Source organism: Zosterops lateralis (assembly GCF_965231275.1).
Source record: "Zosterops lateralis genome assembly, chromosome: 9".
Lineage (NCBI taxonomy): Eukaryota > Metazoa > Chordata > Aves > Passeriformes > Zosteropidae > Zosterops > Zosterops lateralis.
Genome location: NC_139769.1, coordinates 17,542,230 through 17,562,520, shown reverse-complemented (window position 1 = coordinate 17,562,520; position 20,291 = coordinate 17,542,230). Strand labels below are relative to the sequence as shown.

General features: G+C 37.4%; 1 protein-coding gene across 4 annotated transcripts in view; it reads right to left on the bottom strand.

The window, feature by feature from the left end:
• SLC44A3 (solute carrier family 44 member 3) overlaps positions 1 to 20,291 on the bottom strand; it is a 94,982-nt gene that overhangs the window by 3,774 nt on the left and 70,917 nt on the right. For 3 of the 4 annotated variants that reach the window (XM_083867874.1, XM_083867873.1, XM_083867872.1), the window contains 4 exons: positions 18,195 to 18,360; positions 12,129 to 12,285; positions 9,613 to 9,690; positions 216 to 353 (listed from right to left, as the gene is read on the bottom strand). In XM_083867874.1, the coding sequence (XP_083724000.1) occupies positions 216 to 353; positions 9,613 to 9,690; positions 12,129 to 12,285; positions 18,195 to 18,360 (539 nt within the window). The remainder of the gene's footprint in view (positions 1 to 215; positions 354 to 9,612; positions 9,691 to 12,128; positions 12,286 to 18,194; positions 18,361 to 20,291) is intronic. The other variant, XM_083867875.1, reaches the window with a different exon arrangement.

Genomic DNA, 20,291 nt, shown 5'->3' with positions numbered 1-20,291 from the left:
GCCAGAGTGGCTCCAAGGACACTGCTGTTATACAACTAAGTAACTCTGCAAAGTTAAATTCCTCAAATATTCTTCTCTCCCAAGCTTATTTTATAGCATTGACAACACTGAATTTAATGAAGATAAACTTGATTTTACTTTAGGTATACGAAAAGATAACCAAACCTGATTTTTCACTTCCTTTTTACAGAAAAATAATTTTTATTTACACTTACCTTTCCTAAAAATAGGAGAAAATCTCCAAAACAGCTAATGGATGCAAGTTTAGCAGAACTCCTTGCCAAAATACAGACAGAATCCTTTGCAGATGTACAAAAATTTGTCCCATTTATGGCTGTAGTTGTGTATGCATGCTGAAATGACATAGGATAATAATGCAGTGAGAGAGGAAAGAGTCATGATCTAGATTTTACTTCAGCAAAACACAAAGCCTTAAACTCTATTTGGAATTACTGACTTGATGAATATAAAGAGTTATTTGGCATAATATGGCAATTTTATTTTAAATTACTATAATAGCCATGCTTCTAAATTTAAAGAGTTTTTCTATATAATTTACACCATTAGTAAATGTTACAGTAGTGACTAAATAAATTCCTGAAGCCACATTTTATCCAGTTTATTTTAAAACACTGAAGTTCTCTACCCCAAAATTTCTGAATGAATATGGCACAATTACCAGAAAATACCTGGAGTCACACTATCCAAACTTACTGGCTATCTATGTCCAACATTGCTGGCGAAATATGTAAGTAGAAAAATGAAGTTATGTATTTACTGGGTCATTAAAGGTTGATGATTAAAAAGCTTTTATACATGGCTCTTTCAAACACTTCACTGAAAATCAAGCTTATGGTCATAGCCATTAAACAAACCTTTTCATGAAGGATCCCGGACTGGAGCAGTGACTGTAAGGTCATGTGCCCCACCCCACTCTGAACAACAGATAATTGGGCCACTCCCAGTTTTGTTTTTCAGTGTATTCAGAATTTTACAATATATCACTTTGTGGAAACTTGTCTGGACAGGTGGGGAGGATAGAATATTACCTTCATGGATTTGATTATTTTCATACTTATACATAAATTGACATATATATCCCATTTATGGAACTCCTCAACAAGGTTTTGAAACCATGTCCCAAATATCAGCTAAGAAAAGCAGCACTTACAATACATGAAACGTATTCTAGGCTTTACCAGCAATTCTTATGAGTAATTTCCCTTTAGTCAAACTATTAGAAGGCAGACTATGCCACAAAAACTTCAGTCACATTGCATATGGTCAGTAAGAACCATAGTGTGCAAGGGATTACTATTCTGAAGAAATTTATAACCCAAACATGTCTGTAGTGCTTATATTGCTTTCTGCTCCACCTAGAAGTGAAGAAAAACTAGCCTATAAGGAGTTTGCTGAAAGTGAATTTATATTGGCCTACTGAAAACCCTTTCTGTTCAAAGATCTGTTTTTTCTTACTTACAATTCAAAATATAGAATAAATTCAGATATCTGAAACAAAGAAAATTTATTTCTGTAGAGTTCAGTTTTACCTCTGAGCACAGCAAAGCTATGACATTGTATGAGAAGAAAAAGAAAGAAAGAAAGAAAGAAAGAAAGAAAGAAAGAAAGAAAGAAAGAAAGAAAGAAAGAAAGAAAGAAAGAAAGAAAGAAAGAAAGAAAAAGATTAAATCCAATCAAAGATTTTTCACCTCTTTATTTTGGATATTATTTCCATAAAAATAGTTATTTTTCCTCTGATATAAAGAAAAGAATGACATTCTGTAAATACTGTAGTTACATATTAGCAAATACATCCATAGATGGAAAAAGTATAAATAAAGACCATGGATTTATTGCCTACTCTATGAAAACATCAGAGAGCCGAATGAACCCTACAGAAACTCAAAGAATATCTGCATAAAAATATGTTCAAACAAGCAAGTTAACTTCATTCCTAAACAGGAAAAAATGCTTTCTGTGCTAACTTTCATTTATCCTGATCCTGGCAGGATGCTGTCACACCAGAACATCCCAGGATGCAGCAGCAGGAGAGCTGCCAGTGCCAGCCCTGCTGGCCCAGGACACAGGCAGAGGGGAGATGACCCCACATCACACTCCCTCTGTCTTCCACCCATAGCTGTCATTGCCCATTTCAGACATGGACAGATTTCTCTTCATAACGAGCTGTGAGTTCAGTTTGTTTCATCATTCCCATTAAAGAGACAGGGAAGTGAGACACAAAGTGGAAAAGTGTTTTCTAAGCTTGTTTTTGTCCCTTAAGAACTAAATTCACAGAGCAAATCTTGATCTGGTGAGGTCAGTATGAATTTTGCCAACAAATTAATCAGAGATTGTGTATTCATTATAAATTGCAAAAAATGTGTTCTAAAAATTAAAAAGGATGTTGAAAAAGCACGTGATCTTGTACAAACATTGTTTCCAAACTTAAAATAAATACCCATTTGTTTGCACTCTTGAAGTAGCCACTTTGGTATTCAAAGAATGTGCAATGAAAAGAATTTCTGATATTTATTAACTAGAAAGGTTATCTTGGAAAGACTGAAAATGGCGCTGGAGACAGTACACTACCTGAACAGGCATTTGCTGTGTTACAAACCAGCTGATAAAAAATGGCATTTATAGCACTTACAACTTAAACAAATCATGTATTACCTAATGATAATACTCAAGAAACAAAGGCAGCCAGGTAATAATCTAACATTCTAGAATGAATAAGAGAGAGACAGAAATTAATGAACTGCTGAAGGCTACAAAACTAGTCAGACATATGTGAAGCAAGAATACTGCCAGCACAATTGGGAGACTTAGCCAAGTGATCTCTACCTTTTAGCAAAAATTCATTTCTGAGAAAAAAAAAATATTTTAAGGGTTTCTTGTTCAGCCTAGAATTTTTCCCATACACTTGCCTCACAATTCTCAAGTTTCTCATACAGACCCCATGCCCTGATCCTATCCAGCCACATAGAAATCTACATGTTCTCACTAACAAAACACATCAAACATTTAAGCTAACATGCATTTCCATGAAGCTCAGCATTGCATAGAAATAAGATCAAGCGATTTTTTCATTCTTACTCATGAAAAAAAACCTAGCACATCAAGTTATTACCTATATTTTCAAATTATTTTGGACTTTGGACTAAAAATATTTTTGACTTTAGATATCCCATTAAGTCTAAAGTTGCAGGATATGTGCAATAATCCAAAGCCTTTCAAAATAAAGATGGTTGTGAAGGCTAAGATGGTAGACCATTGTCAGTTAAGAACCTGCTAACATTCAGAAACAGGTTATTAAATATGTGTTTCTACAGAATATATTTTTCCATGACAAAAGCTTTAGTGGACTTGAAAATGTTTGAAAGAAGGGCAGTAGGAATGATCCAAAAGGTATGGAATGCCTTTCTGGGGAATGTGAGGCTCTTCTGTCTGGAAAAGACATGACTGAAGGAGGATGCAGCAAGAGGGCTGCCAACTCACCAGAAATGCAGAGAGGCTGTGTAGGGTTAGAACAGTGATGGCTCACTGTTCCTTGCAGAACAAAGACCAGGCAGGGCAGGACAGTATGAAGTAGTAGGAGCCAAATTTGAAAACAGATGGTATTTCTTCTGACCATAAATCTGTAACCTGTGAACTGCTGGGCAAAGGATGCTTTAGCTGCTAGAAGTTCACATGAGCTCAGTGGAGACAGGGAATTTCAGGGAAAAAGGATCTGCTAAGAGTTACTGAACACACAGAAAACACACAGCTCAAGAAGCCCTTGGGTTGGAAATAGATTCAGAAACAGCAGAGTCAGGAAAATATCCTTTTGTTCTACCTTAGCATTTACTCACAGTCACTGCTGAAGATGGGTTACTGAGCTAGAAAGAGATTCAGTGTGATCCTTATAAACACTTTATAGCTCTTATATTTTTATCTTTGTTTGATGAATTGATCTTTTACAATGGTAGTCTCTGCTCTGGTGCCAAGCAAGTAATGATGGTATTGATAGCGTAGGGTTGGTCAGAAAGCACAGGATACAGTAGGTTGGGATCAGCATTTATCCTTGCACCAGCAAGCTGATCTTGTATCGCCACCTCTCTGAAGAACACAAGCCTCTTCTGGCTTGGGGCCTGGGAACTAGACACTGATTTCTCAGTGTCAGGATGAATAAATAGGGAATGTGAATGTTTACATATTTCCAAATACCACAGTATGCAAAAAAACCCTATTTAAAGAATATATCCTTCAGTGCCTCACAACACAGAATGTCAAAGGTCTTGGAAAAAGTGACCTGGTAGTTTCATGAGAAAGGCGCTGTGGCTCAGATCCAGGCTGTAAATTCCCCAATTGTTGAGAATAATTGCTACTTTGTGTAACAGCTGAATTCAGTCCTCCATTCTAGGGCTTGCTTTCATAAAATGAGCTTGGGGAAAATTGCCATAGCAACAGAATCTTCTTAAAAAGGAAGAAGGAGACATGCTGGTCTCCCGTCCCAGTTCAGCTTTTTCTGCTCTGCTGGTATTTTCAGCCCGATCTGATCTTATTGCTGCCAGCTCTCCTGGGGGTGCCCTGGTCAGCTACCCACATTGCAGTGTGGTGCAGCTCAGGCTGGACCTTAAAGTGTCTCAGACTGCAAGTGTCACTGATGCCAGTGGAAGCCCCTCAGAAAACAAAATCCAGTGGTAGCAAGAGGCAATGAGTGTGGCTGCTGTGCAGCAGTTAGTGGTCTGGGGAGAAAGTTGTGTCATGACTCTGAGACGGTGTGAAATGAGAGCAAGATGCGCCTTGTGAGGCCCCACTGGAGAGATTAGGGCATACACAACTTTCAGCCACCCCAGTGCCTATTTCAGATTAGCATATTATACAAATCTTCTCTTAAGTGGAAAACCCCCTCTTTAAATCACTTGGGACTTCCCCTCTCCCAGACCTTACATTTGGAGCTGTTCCAGACAGTTGTCCCACTGGTCCTTAGGAAACTTCTTCCAACTTCCAGATGACATTTAATCATGAACAATTTACATCTATCCATTTTTCTGCTGATCTTGTCTGGCTTCGACCCCTCCCTGCTGTCTCATAGATGGTTAACTGGCTTGCTCTTACCCATCATTTGTCACAGGATACTCCAGTCCCCCCAGTGAGAAAAGTGTGAGGACATAATCAGCAATTTGTACAATGGCATTTATCCCCCTTTTTCCAGTGCAAGTGTTTCATCTCAAGGCTTCCAGGACTGACTCTGTGTGTCCTGCAGCCTTATTAAAAAAAAAAAGGCTAGTGTCCCATGGCTGACAAACACATGGAGAATATTCTCCTCCTCCACTACTAATCAATAAGCACATAGCTAATACAAAAATGGTTATTTTTTGTTCCTAGGCTAATTACTATCTGTAAGAAACCTCCAATAACCTCCTGAATTTTCCCAAGCAGCCCAAAAAGCACAACTTTCATTTATTTCCATTCCACCTTAAATTTCTGTCTGGAGTTACTGGAGAAAATTTTCAAGTTTCCTTGCTCCTTACTCTCTGTATCATCCACTCCCTCCATGGCTGTCATCCAGTGGGTAGGATAGGACCAAGACAACTTTCTCCTCAGAATGTAGTTGGGTGTCCTTTCCTGCTGCATCGCAGTGTTACATGTGGGCTCCATTTCCATGACAGGGTTGGGTCAAAAGGGTCCTGCTTTATGTGCCCATTGCATCATGATTAAATCATTACTGGGGTTGCTTTCAGTGCTTCTGCACTTTGTGAGAAAACGTGAGGAAATGTTCTTATTTGGGATTTCTGAAATAAATCAAACTGAAGATTTCCACAGAGTTGTTCATAAATTTCTCTGCTTAAAAGCACAGAATTACTAATCACTTGCTTAATCGGCTTTTATTTTCTCTTCTTCTCTCTTTTTTTCCCTTTTGTTTCTTCTTGATGAGATAGGGAAGAAAAGTATCAAAGTAAGAATTAGTCAGCTTTGTTAAACTCTATTTCCTACATGGTTCATCCTACAGAACAAGGAAAGACGTAAGGAATTTTATTTCCTATTATCACATACATAAAGTCTGTAGAGAAAAAATAACCATATTTAAAATATGATTTCACCACAGAAGAACATTTTAGCCTTGTATTTTCAAGAGGATTTAAAAATTAGCTCTATATCTAGAAGCAATTTTGCCAGTAACAATAAAATGCAGTATTGTTTTTGGGAGGAAAAAGAAGTACTTGATGGGGTGAGGCACAATGTGTTTGGCATGCAGAGAACTGTTCTTTACAATGGCATGCATGAATTTTGGTTTTATCTAGGTGAATTCTCCAGAAGGCATTTAACTGAAACCTCCTGATAGGCTTCCATCCAGAGTTTAAGAGACAACCAACTGCCATGGATATACAACCTTGATACAGGCTTGCTTTTGGTTTATTACACCAGACAATTGCTGGCTTTCAGTCTCAGGGAAGGGTCTCGCACTGCTGAATCCACTGACAGCCCAGGAGGCTACACTGCAGCAACCATGCTGCGGAACACAGAAACCACACCCTGCTCAGCAACCCGTTTAGAAACCCAGGACTGCACTTTGGAGTAGTCACTTTGCCAATTGGCTGCAGAGATACCCAAAGCAGAAACAGAAAAGAAAAACTATCTAGTTGTATTGTTTTTAAAAAAGTCACTGCAACAAGGCTGTAAAGGGAGAACATGTGAGCACTTTGATGTATCTGAAGACTATCATTATAACTTAAGAAAGCAGGAGAGACACAGACCTTGTAATTCCCAAACCACATTAAAAACCAGTATATTCTTTTTACAGGAGAAAAATTTCAATCTCCTAGATTTTACTTGAGATGATTGGATATGTTTATCTGGAACATACTGAAGCCATCAGAGCCAGATGAAAAATCTGTGGTAATTCTGACAAGTGTTGGCAAACAGAACTGTCAAGTAAGGATAGTGACTTTATATTCACAAAGCACTTTTCAGCCACAGAACCCAGAGTGCTTTACAATTGTTGCTAATGGATTATACACACACATGAATCACTTTGCCCATGACTGAAGTGGAACAGCTTAAGGAGTGAACTGTTTAACAGCACATAGCAACACTACACCACAGTTTAGCACAGGATCCAGTTGCAAATCCAAGAGAAATTTAGGAAGGCTGAATGTAATTGTCCATTTTGCAATCTGCACAGGACACTGGGCTCACATTATTCCTCCTCCAACAACCACCCATGCAAATATGACAACTGCCAGCATCTAGCACAGCACTCTGTCATGATGGGAAGATGACAGGGTAGCCCTTTGGTGTGCTCCAGTTCACTTCCAGGAGAACTCAACAAAACTTAACTGAGCCTGCAGAGAATGAGACACTTAGGGATGCATGAAACTGTTAAAGTCAGCATTAAATCCCACATGCAGGATGGTACTGCAGCCCAAAAAGTACTCTTAGATAACATAGTAGAGCACTTGGTTGATCCTGCATGGGAAAAAAGAGGCTTGCATTCTATCACCAGGGTTACTTCCTCCAGCACCTGTTTCTCATCTGCAAGTTCTCAGAGGGAACAAAGTACTCTGTTTAATCCTGATAAACTTGTGAAAGAAGGAACAGAAATAATTTAAATTACCTAAGCAGTTTAACAACAGGTTGAAGAAAATAGTGCAGAAGTGATTGGATCTTTTATTTTTTTTTTTTTTTTTTTTAGAGCTCCAGGTAATTATATGCTTTTCATTATAGTGAAAGTAATACTATAATAAAAAGCAAAAGAATAGTAAAAAGTAAGGAATGCTGATGTACACAATGATCCTTGGACCAACTTTTACAACAGCTGTTCCACATTTTGGGTTACAAAAAAAATCAAAATCTGAACTTAAGGAATACTTCTTTAAGAAAATGTTAGAAACACAGGTACAAATTTTTAACCCCTCTCTCCCAAGTCCTACCCTCAGATCCATGTTCAACATCTCTGGGAAATATCTATGTTATTCCCAACAGCTTCTACCAATCTCAGTAGGAGCTCTTAAGAGTTCACTTCTTCTGTTAATCAAGAAATATATCAAAGCTGCTTAAAACTGCAGACCTTTTTCCTTCTTATTTTTCTTTTTAATTTTACATTTGGCCATATATTTTACAGAATCAAAGACTAAGACTTTAAATCATAGTCAATTTTTAAATTTTTTTAAAAATAGCCTTGAACAGATTAGTTATAGGTGGAAAAAAAAAAAAGAAATAATTAGACCCAGGAATTACCCTATGAGATGCAACAACCCAAGACCATTGTTTAAATTTCATACAGATAAAAGTTCTATTAAAATCTTGTAGCCTGTTCTTGCTTTTTTTCTTCTCTAACTGTTGCCCAAATTGCCCTGGATTTGGAATATGTGGACTACCATCACCTTTGCTAAAAAGATACTCAAAAAACAGAAGAAAAGCAAACACTGTATTATGATCATTGGATTTAAAACAACAACTCATATAAAACCAGAAATTTGCCAACAATAGATTAGGAAACAGGAAATCTTTTAAGGGAACAAGAGCCTTCTGAAACAAAAGGAAGAACACTACAGTAATTAATTCTTTTAACAAACACATAGCAGAAAACAGCTGGAGAAAGTAAACACTAGGATGCTGGATATCTCTTTGAAAGGCAGGAAGCCAAGCCAAGGGGAAAGGGTGACTACAAATGGAAAGCCTGGAGGCAAAATGAACTCTGGTATTCCTCACCAAGTCACTGACTATAAGACCTGTCTAGAAAATGTAAGCCTGGAAAATTCAGAGATTTCACTGCACAAGTATTTAATCTTTATGAAACTTTCTTTTCATAATTGTCCAAGATTAAACCTAACTTAAGAGGTGAAGTCAGACCCCTTATCAGAATTGTCTTGTTTACTTCACTACTACCCTCAGCAATGAGAACAAAGAACTCAGCACTCAGAGGGTGGAATCAGCGTGAACATATGACTTCCCTTCACATTAAGAATATCAGAGTCCCCAGAGATAAAAACAAGGCAATGACAAAGACAAAAACTAACTATTTACAATTATATATGTAAATCTGGGACACGTTTGAAGAAAAGAATTGTGAAGGTAAAAAGAGGTATCAAGTATCTGTAAAAACGTTGTAAGTCAGAAATCATCCATTTCCAATTAAAACATCTTTTAAACAATCATCATGGTTTGTACTGATACTGGCAATCACTAGGACTAAGTTTCTTTATTCAGGACTTTCAAATGGAAAACACTGTAACTAGTTTAATGTCACATCTCCAGGTACGTTTCCTGATTTTTCATCACTTCCTCATACCTGGGTTCTCTGTGCTTCAGGAGTTTGTCTGGCACAACTCAACACAATGTTAAGTCTTCTTACCTATAGAAATAGCAAGTGGCCTTCTGAAAGGGTGGACTATCTCAAGCTGTATTAACAAGTTTTCTAAAATCTAACACCTTGCATATTTGTCAATTCCCTGTTTCTTTGCACCAAGTTTCATCTACCCTTGGAGTCTTTTTTGTTTGTTTAATTTAGGTGGCCAGCAGGAAACTTTGGCCTGCATGGACTGGCTGTGGTTTTTAGCCATGCTAAGGGGCAGGCACCAACCATGGTTTTCAGACTGGGCTGAGGACAGAGATGACAGAGCATACCTGGTTAAAGCATCTTAGGCAGCTTTTCTGGAAGCAAACCCAGCAGAAACAGCAGTTGAACAGGCGCTCTGCGTTCTTCTGCAATAAGATGAAATGATTGGTTACTGGACACATAATTAGCCTCAAACAAAACCACCGTTCTAAAAAAAACTGGCTTACAGGTGACTTCGAATAAAATTTTCACTTAGGCAGCAGATATTTCCATTGGGATTTTAGGAATTGTTTTTAATTCAGACCCTTCAATATTAATGACTGAAGACTGTGCATTTTTTTTCTTCCTGTGGATGGAAGATTCTTCTCTGGGAAAAGAAAACAAGTGCTGCAAGCAGCTTTGTGAGCCAACAGCTGCCTGGGGACAGAAACAGTCAGGCAAACCAGTAATCCTTAAAGCACTTCACAGTGATCAGGGAGTACAGAGACAGATTTTTTAACCTGATTATCAAAAACCTTTCACAGTTCTGAAATGGCCAGTACCCTAATGAACAAAAATAAAAGAATGGGTAGAAGGGCTTATATGAACATATATGTGTTTTGACTCAGAGCACTACATTCATTTTTCAGGTCAGGAAGAAAAATCTTGTATTAGAATAGGCAATTCATAGACCATTGACCTGTATTAATTTCATAGCAAAAACTGAGCAGTAAAGCTTAAGGTTTTTTCCATGCTCTCCCATTAAATAATGAGCTCAGAACAGCTCATCACAGAGATGACGCAAGACAAGAACAAGACATTTTGGTATCCACGGTAGCCTTCCAAATTTAAGTGGCTGTTTTTCTCAACAAAAGGAAATTTGGTTCGGGAATACTTAGTCTTTTTAATCTTATTTTTCCAGAGGTCAGAATGTTTTTTTCTTGTTTTGGAAAGCAGAGATCTTCCAGTCACTATAGAAAACTCAGATCCCAACAACTACTACTGTTTAAGCAGAAACCACAAACTTCCCAACTTTTTCCAAAAAGGTTCATGAAAATATTCCAGGAATAATGCCTTCAGAACAGTGACTGTACATCCAAACTCCTGACAGAGAATACTTTACTCCTGCAACGTATTGCTGGAGAGGTGATTTTACTAAAGCAATGTTATCTCAAAAAACCTAAAGCAAAGGATTTCACTTACAATCTCCTCTCTCATTCTGCTTGAAGACTGCTGTGTAGAAAACATCTGTAGATTTCCCTGCAAGCTTGCAGGCCCTTGACTTCATCTCTGTTCATGGAGAACAGCAACATTTTTTGCAAGGGTGGGGAAGTCTGGGTGAGCTCTACAAGAATGCAATATCACTTCTCCATCCTTTAGTTCCACTACTCTGGCCCTCAGTGAAAGGGGCCATAGCTTGTCCTTTTTGCCATGGGAAGGAGCCAGGTTACCCTTGGGGGCATCCTTCCAAGGCACTTTCTATTCTCTTTAGCAGCAGTTACAGCTGTGGGTCATGTCACTGAATGCTTGGGAACTGGACCAAAAGGAGTCTGCAGCACAGTGCTGCAGACACAAATAATCTTTCTTTGCTAATTAAATCTACAGTAATTCAGATTACAAAACCATGTAGCAAGCAAGCCCACTTACCCTGCTTTCTCTAAAGGAAGAAAATATTCTAAGTGATCCCACCTACTGTCTTTATATAATGTTCTTAGTGAACCCAACTCACCAAGTTTTACAACCAAAACTTTCATATGAAAGCAACATAAATCCAGACTACACTTTTCAAGTGTTTTATTACAAGGGGTTTTTATTTAAGCTTTCATAACCTACACCAACACACGCCTCATAGGTATGATCAATGTAAATACCCTGTCACAACCACACATAACATGTTTCATGGACAATGTAAACCCTAGAGGGTTTAAAACCTTTTCCTAAATCTTCTCCTAAAATCAGAGCTGTGCATTCCCAACAGTACGCCCTCCTTGCAAAAGTGCCAGAATTACCTACAGTGGTGTACTTCCAGCAGAAGATAATTGATGTGGAGATGGTAAAAAGAGGACAAAAAACATTCAAAACCAGCCCGGATCTATGGTTTATGCATCTTAAAAGATGTGTCTCAGATACTATACAACTCTCAGGAACAGTTCTTATTCCATATATTCTTTCTAGAAAAGCATATTACAAGGCAGATGAAGTATTTTCTATAACAGATCTTAAACCTAACAATGGTATTCTTACTTTTGATTCTTAAATACTTGTGATGTAAAAAATTTTAATAGAGCATTCTGCCAATTTTTTTTCTTTATTCTTCACAAAAATCTTTATATAAAAACACTAAATAAAGGTGAGTTTAATATTGGTATTTTCTGCTTTTAAAAATAACAGACTTGAGAATAAAAGAGAAGCATTGACATCTGAGTTGGGAGAAAAAAAGCTTTCCTAATGGAAAAAAAAAACCACGATAAAGATAAAATCTATCTATTAATAATAGATAGCAATATCATCAATTTTTGAGCAAGAAAAATATTCTTAACTTCTTTGCCTCATGAGCTCATCTTTAAACTACTATTTTTATATTGTTACTGAAGTATTTACCTACCTTTTTGTTTAGGGTATTGTAAAGGCACAAGAGAACAATCCTTGGTATTCTCAGTATTGTGATTAGAAATGAGCCTTTTACAGCAGTTCCTAGATGGTAGCAGAAAAGAACTGATATGGAAGACAGGACTGGGTGAGGTGGTGGGTTATTTTTATTTCTAGAAAGAAAAACAAATTATTTTTAAAATGCTTTAGTACCTTATTTAAGAAGATATGCATTGTGTCAATTCAGTATTTGTGAATTTTAAGAATTAAGCTGTTATCTCCTTTCCTAATTGAACTACTCCAGTTTTTCTACTGACTTTATCTGAATGTTCACCTTAGTCCAAAGAAAAGTAGACAAATTTATAACTTCTGGGTTAGTTTAATTCTTAAGCAATTACTGTTTTCTGGAATGGAAAAACACCTAGGGAAAAAACTACAATGGAAAATAGGAGAAGTAAGTGAACAATAACTGAGAATACTCCTTGAACACCTCTCTCCAGTTCCTGCCATGTCTCTTATTTTCTGCAATCTTTTATTTGACTCTTAGTTCCACAAGATTTTATTTTGAGGTAATGAATCCAATATTTCTTCTTTAGTGGTAAAATTAAAACTAGAAAATAAAATCACAAGTTCGCACATGTAAAATTGAGAGCTACCACCTACTTTTATAATTGCAATTTGGCCAAATTTGGTTAAAATTTAATTTGTTTGTTTGTTTTCTCCACAGAACAGACTTTCTTTTAAAATGGAATACAGTAAAAAAGGAATATTGTACTATATGTTTGGAATTATAATCTGAACTAAAAAACTTTTATTTCTAGTGCACACTAACCTGTATTGTTTTAGAAAAATAATGTCTCTGCCAAAATCAGAAAGCAAAGACCAAAAAATGGCCTAAACACAAGTTTTATTATTTTCCTTCCTTTATAAAGGTCAGTATAATGTCACTCATTTACAGACAGTAATATGACACAGCTCTCAAGAATTTATATAAACCTCAGGAAATCAACCTAAATACACTACCTCGCCCCTTGTCAAATGCTGTAAAAAAAAAATCAACTATATAAACACCCTAAGTACCTTTAAAAATGTTTCATAGGATAAAAAAAACCCATACTGATCAATAGTCATAATTAGACTTCCCATAAAGTAACTCTTAAGCAACTGGCCCAACCCTGAAATATTTACTTAGGCAACAGAACCAGCAGCAGTTTGACTAAGTAGCTACATAAAGATCAGACCTAATGTCACAAATAAGAAGCCTTGTCTTCAGAACTGATTTCTTCAAAACCTTTGTTATCTTGAAAAATCAGTAGTTTGCACAAGAAATTAAAAAAAAAAAAGGCACTAATAGGAGAGTGACTGGTTTGGGCCAAGAAGCTCTAAAAAATATTTTATTAAATCCTTATTCTAGCAAGTATTTAGATCATATACACTATATTCAAGAGAGGGATTACAGTTCTGCAAGAATCCTGAAAGTATCACTGCAGTTCATTCAAAACACAAAAAATCTTTGCAGTGGAGAAGTTGTATTTAAATATGTGAATGTACCACATTATTTGAAATAGGAAATTCCAGCAAAGCAGTTGCTACATTTATTATTTTTGTCTTAAAACCAGGGGAACAGCTTGGGGGATAGTGGAATTTTATATTGAATAAGGCAGTTTGGGGTTTTTTTAGAGTCATCAGGTTTCCATGTTAGAAACACATGCATTTGAGTGGGGATGAATTATTCTATTCATATTGAGCCATTGTTTTTTTCTCCCCAAAACACTTCCTTACATATGACATTGTCAGTTTGATCTCAGAATATGAATTGTTAAGTTTCTGCAAGTTAAAGGTTAGCTAGTGATAAGAAACACAGAAAGGAGAAAGTTTATTCCTGTGTTAATAAAGTGCTTGTTACTGAAGAGAAAAATGAAGAAGGGTTTTGATATTTATAACATGATTAAATAATGAGCAGCAATGTCAAAATTTAAAGCTTAGTTTAGATAAATGTTTACATATTTGGATGTTTTTTCCACACCTCTTTTTCCTAGCAAAGGAATTAGCACAAGAACAGGGTCTGACAAGGATTTTGCTTTGCCTCCAAACAGATTAGAAAAAGAACAAATTTTCCTTGTAATTCTGGTTCAGAGTAGGAATCAGGAAAGAGGCTAAACACAGCAACAGGTGATGGTTGTAAGTATAAATGAGCCGAAGATTGGCTCAGTGATCCACCTACTCCCACTGCTCTTGAGGCTGAAGTTTCATCCACCTTTGTGCATTATAGGCTGCAATCCTGAAGTGGCTTTAGCACAGGCATGCAATCATTATGCCCTGGATTCTGTGCACGTGAACTCCACTGCATGTGCACAAGGTATCTGGGAAATCTGGGATCTGCCTGATTGGTTATAAGGCTGAATAGAGCCACAGCTTGCTCCTCCTCTTTGGTATTTCTGGTTTATGTTATCATGAGATTGTTTGATTTACATACAATGCCACTATTCCAAACTCCTGTGGACCTGTATTCAATACCACGTTATCTTCTAATAATTTTATTTCTTCACTACTGCCTTCATTTATTTGTGAGCTCTGTGACACTCAGTATCTTCTTTTAACACTAAGTAACCAAATGATCACACATGCATCTTGGCTTTCATTTTAAAAACATTTTTTGAAAGAAGAAAAAATGTCTTGATGCACCCAACTGACAGATATTTGAACAGGAGAAAAGGGTATTTCCTCATTTCTTTAAAATCCTCTTCTTTTAAGAGTTATGCTTACAGTTTTCTTCACTCATGCCTCACCAATTTCAAAGACTGTCTAAAAATAGCCTTAGCCTTATATATAAAATAATTTAGAAATGTTAAGGAATGAATCTTCTATTCCTCAAGTAAATATAAATATCAATTTTTAAACAAACACAATAAATTACAAGGTTTGTAATAAAACAGACATTATGAGACTAACAGAGACCATATAGACTGTACTTCCAGCTGCCCTTTTACCTTATCTCAAAGCCACATGGGGCAGGTCTGACTACATGCATGCTGGTGGCTCTTTTAGGTCAAGTATGTAAGTAGGGCAAAGGATGCCCATAAATATTGCAGATATATTTGAAGAGGAAGCCTTTGAAAGTTTGTTCTAGTTCATCTCTCAATTACTTTGGTGCTCATCCATAAACCTTCATTTTTGACTTACTGGGAGAAAGATGTATGTCACTTCTCTTGGAAATTGTGGTACTGAACACCTTAGTCAGGTAGATAACCCCAGTCCTTAATTTCAAATCTGTGCAGTGATATATGCGCACTGGAGCTACTAAAGAAGCTCAGACATGGACAGGACAGGGATGCCTGTGACATGGGCATAGGTTACCATATCATCTTCCTTTACTCCCAGAGAGGGGGAAAGGCTCATCTCCCTGCAAAGGTAAATTAATACATAACACTGAAGCACATCAAGGTGAGAATGAACCCTCATGTAAACAGCAATTGTAACCGAGAAGGGTTTTTAAAAGACCAAGCCCTTTTCACCATCTGTGAAATGTAATCATTAAGCAAAAAAATTTAAATATTTTTATTAAATTAATGAAATCTTTTGTGTATTCATGTTCCATCTAAAATAAAAGAAGACAAAATCCACTTTCAGTCGTGCTATTACATGCCAAATATACATAACCTGTAAAGCTAATCCAGGTAAAATGGCCCCTGCCCACCCCATTTGCAATTCAGCTGAGGTTGTTGGTCAAGCACTCAGCATTGCTGAGTGTGCTGTGGAAGGAGATTTCCGCATGGGAAGGCCGTGCCATTTCCTCCCAGCACTTACAGGACAAGAAGAAAGCCTGTGTGTAAGATCCCATAAACAAACTCTTGTGACATGCCTTTATGATGCTGCCCCAGGGAATACATTAAAAACACATAGCAGACAAGCTCAGAGTTGCTGGAACAGCTCGAGATAACCCTTGCCCTTGCTGGTGTGGCTGCCCCTGCAACTGACCACCCTCTCCCCATTCCTGCACTGCTCTGCATCTCTGTGGATCTGTGCTGACAGCCTAAAGGCCAAGACATGGGATTACCACAGAAAAGTTGCATTTGTCCTTGCAAACGCAACTCTCTCAACACAGCACAGGTCACCTGGCAAGCAAGAGGAGAGCTCAATGGTATTGTATAAAATGATAGCAATACAATTGGGAGCAGGAACCTTCTGTACTTGGCAGCCAGTTCCTGCAGCAGTAAAAAATAGCTGGAAAGCGGAAGCCCCTAGCAGAGCAGTAAATATCATCACAGCAGTTTCTACAGGTGCTTCCCTGCTCTGCATGAACAAGATTATGGGCAGTGCCTTTGCCTTGGGGATTTATGTAGTCTATTGCACCAAGATTTATGTAGTCTATATGCACTGCAGCACACAGCCCAGGAACTCAGCACAGAACTACTTTACTTTCCTGTGCTTTCTCAAGCCAATTTAAATTATCCTTTTTTGCCTCAGCATTCAGCTGCTAAAACTGAGGTGCATCACTGTGCTTACAAGAAAAGAGCACCTCACTGTCCACAGCAGCACAGCTGTAGGAGTTTCAGAGCTTCAGTAGTAAAAAAAAAGAGATGCCATCAGAAATGATATTTCCTCCCTTTTCAGGTCCTATTATAGCATGTAAAATAGAAAGGTGAGACTATGTCACTCTTTCAAAAAGATTTCAACCTTTATAAAAGCAACAATTTAGGTTTTATTTGCTCTTATCTATGCACCATTTCAGTGGCACAGCTGTTGTGTAGTTAATTCTCTCAGGGACAGGCTCCTGATACACGTGTTAAACCTTGGCCTGCCTTGGCTTTTTGCATGGGATGATAAAACATTGCTTAAACCAGGGCTAGGCACTTGCTGTTCCTAGATCCTCCAGCCTTGCTGCTTTGGCTGGAACAGCACAGCTCCATTGGCTGCTGCAGGAAAACCCTATGGAGCCTGTCCCGCAAGCAGAGCCTGTGCTGGTGTCTCTGCTGGGCAGTGGGGAACACACCATTTGGAGACCTTCCAGCAGCAGCCTCTTGATCCATGACTAAACACCCAAGGATACATTCTGGACATCATCCACAGAACCCTGCTTCCTAAGTTTCAGAGAAGGCCAAAGCCATCCTTCCCAGCTGCCCAAGCCAAATGGTCCTGAGCAGCCACCACCAGTGCTCCCCAGGCTCTCCTCTGGCCAGGCTCTCCACTTCAATCTCACATCACCTTCCTCAAGGGTTAATTTTTCAACAAATTGAGGTTATTGAGATATTCCTCTAATATAAAATGAAGAAATCCCTTAAAATGCCAGAGTTTTTCACAGATCAGAGAATCTCATCACTGGCCACAGAAGAACAGAGCACTGAGGACAAGAGAGCTCATAAAATACTCATGAGGAAAAATTTTATCAGGAAAGTACTCTCTTCATTGTCAAAAAACTCAACAACTTATTACGAGATTTAAATCTTCCCCTAAAATGAGTGCATAAACACAATTTAATTTCATTTTACTTTTCCTCATTTCCTCCACATTTACATTCCAGGGTGTATAATATTCAAGGAAGTTTGTTTGCACATGTCTGAACTCTTTACAGCATTAAAGCATTTATAGTTAACTGAAAATATCTGCTCAGAATGAAAAAAAAATATTAGACCAGCAGTTATGCAGGCAGAACAAATGGAAACCCAAAGCAGGGATGAACACTTACAAAGAGGTCAAACTGCCCATGAATACATGAAATTACCAAGGAACAATACACTGCTTCTCATTTGGAGCTAATACAGTCTCCTGGAAAAGGGTGCAATGCAGCCTACGCCTTCTGAATGTTTTCTGGTAATTTCCCCAGAGCCAACAAAGCTCTAATGGTTTATATCAAGGGCCAGTTTGGCCCAGCATCTCCAGCAGCAGGAGTGAGTCACATTAACATCATGCACATTGTAAAATCTTACTCAAAATCTTGCAACAAGCAACATTATTTTATAGTAAATTGTATTCCAGATATTGACATAAATTGCAGCCTAATTGAGACTATTCTTCCTAGAAAAAGATTGAAAGTAAATGCTGGAAAATCCCCAAAACTATCAAGGGGAAATTCTGCACTCACCTGTTGAAATAACAAGTAACCACTGCCCCAGCAATCACCATTTGCTGACATGCAAGAATGAATTCACTAGTCCAGACAAGGCCAATGAAATGATACCATGCCATGTAGCAAATTCCAGACAGAGCTCTGTATTCTACTTGTCCTCCTGAAGTGGACTGTGCAGTACCTGAAGTTGGGATCACACCATTGTATTATTATAACATGCCAGAGAAAGGGGGGAAAAGAGAAGAGGGGACAGGGACAAAGAAGTACATGGAAGTGCCTCTGCTCATGTTCTCTTAATTTCTCTCCAGTAAAGTTACCAAAAAAAAAAAAAAATAAATTAGATGCTATTTAATTCTGTGCATTCTAACAAAGTTAGGGAAACAACATTTTATAATTCAAATTGGATTTTGAAAAATAAAATCTCACTAAAAGCAAAAGATTCTGTTTAAATTGAGATTGAGACACAGCTACCAATAAAGGAAAAAGGAAAGCTACATATTAGCAAAAATATCTGAGAAGACATAACTCAAGACTTGAGCAATCAAATAGTTCAGAAGTAAATGAAATCTTAATTTTCATTATACAAATTTGAAATAAATGCATAGTTATGAAATACTTCAGGGTTTTTTTTAAGAAGCAGAAGAGAAAGAATGCAGAAAAATATGAAGGATACATAACATACTGTTGCAGCAAAACAAAACAAATATTTTAATTGCTATTACTAATCAGAACCAAGGCCATTAGTTATCTGTTCTCTACACTTTGCAATCTTTGTGCAAAATACAGGCACATAAATGTAGGCTCTCTTGGGGGGGAGGGGGAAAGCAGACATCTCTATGGTAGCACACGCTCCAATATTACTACTGTATCTAGGAACATGGACAAATTAACTTATTCAAGCTAAAAACATTCCTTCCACCTCTGTTGCAAGGAATTTATTCTGTATTCATAGGTGGCTTTTCACAGAAGGTGGGGCCAACTCAGATTCCTCAAGAATCAGACCTTTCTCTGTGCGATCCCCTTTGTGGCACTTGACTCTGAAGGCTAGTCAGGGGATCATGGCATTAGGACCATTTGGTCCTAGTAAAAGGTCTCTGGGTTCCTAACATGCCTTTTTTTTTTTTTTTTTTTTTTTAACCAAATCTTAAGTCTATTAACCTTAAAGAGAAACATGTTCACCAAATAAAACAATCTCTGGAGGTGAGTAGTTTCTTATTCCACCTCCATGAAAGAAATAACGAAGTTATTTTGACAGAATTGGCTACTACTGCTCAAACAGTAATATAACTTCAGCTTTAATACTTCATGTATTCATTTGGTGGACTTGGCAGTATTAGGTTTACAGCTGGACTTGATGATCTTAAAGGTGTTTTCCAAGTTAAATGATTCTATGACTCTGTGTTCTCCTACAGGACAACACACCACCTTCAGGTTCCAAACTACCACATATACAAAGCTATGTAGGAAATGCTTCCTTTCTGGCCTGTTTTTCTACAGCCACAAAATTCTTACTCAAGAATAACTAAAAGTAGAAACAGTAAAGATTTGTTTCAGCAATACCATCATGTTTAAACAAGCTTTTTAAGTTTTCAGAAGCAAGGTCCTTTTGTCTGTAAATTAAGAAAAATATCCATCTACCCCATAGTAGCACTGCAACATTATTTTAAAGTGCTTTGAAGAATAAAAAACTGCTACATGGGTACACATATATAAATGTATGTTCTAGATATTTTCTTTTCTGAGAGGTTAAACAATATTGGCTGAACAGGCAAGCTCTCTCCAGTGCTGTACAGTTGGTCATTCATAGAAAGACTGTTGTGCTTCCAATATATTCAAATGAATTTTATGTCTGTGAACTGCAATTTGATGGTTTTAAAAAGCTACTAGTCAGACCTCACAAACTCTCAAGCTCATTCCTCCCCATCCTGTGCCTCCCTGGTTTTAAGTTTGCAAAAGTGAGGGTTTTTAAAGGGGAATTTTTCAGGATATAGTAATTTACTTAACTCATTAAAACAAGTGAGGAACTATATAACTCTGAATTTAAGAGATTTGTAATTTCCCATATTTCTTCCAGAGGCTCTAGACTGCCTTTTCCTGCAGCACACACAACTA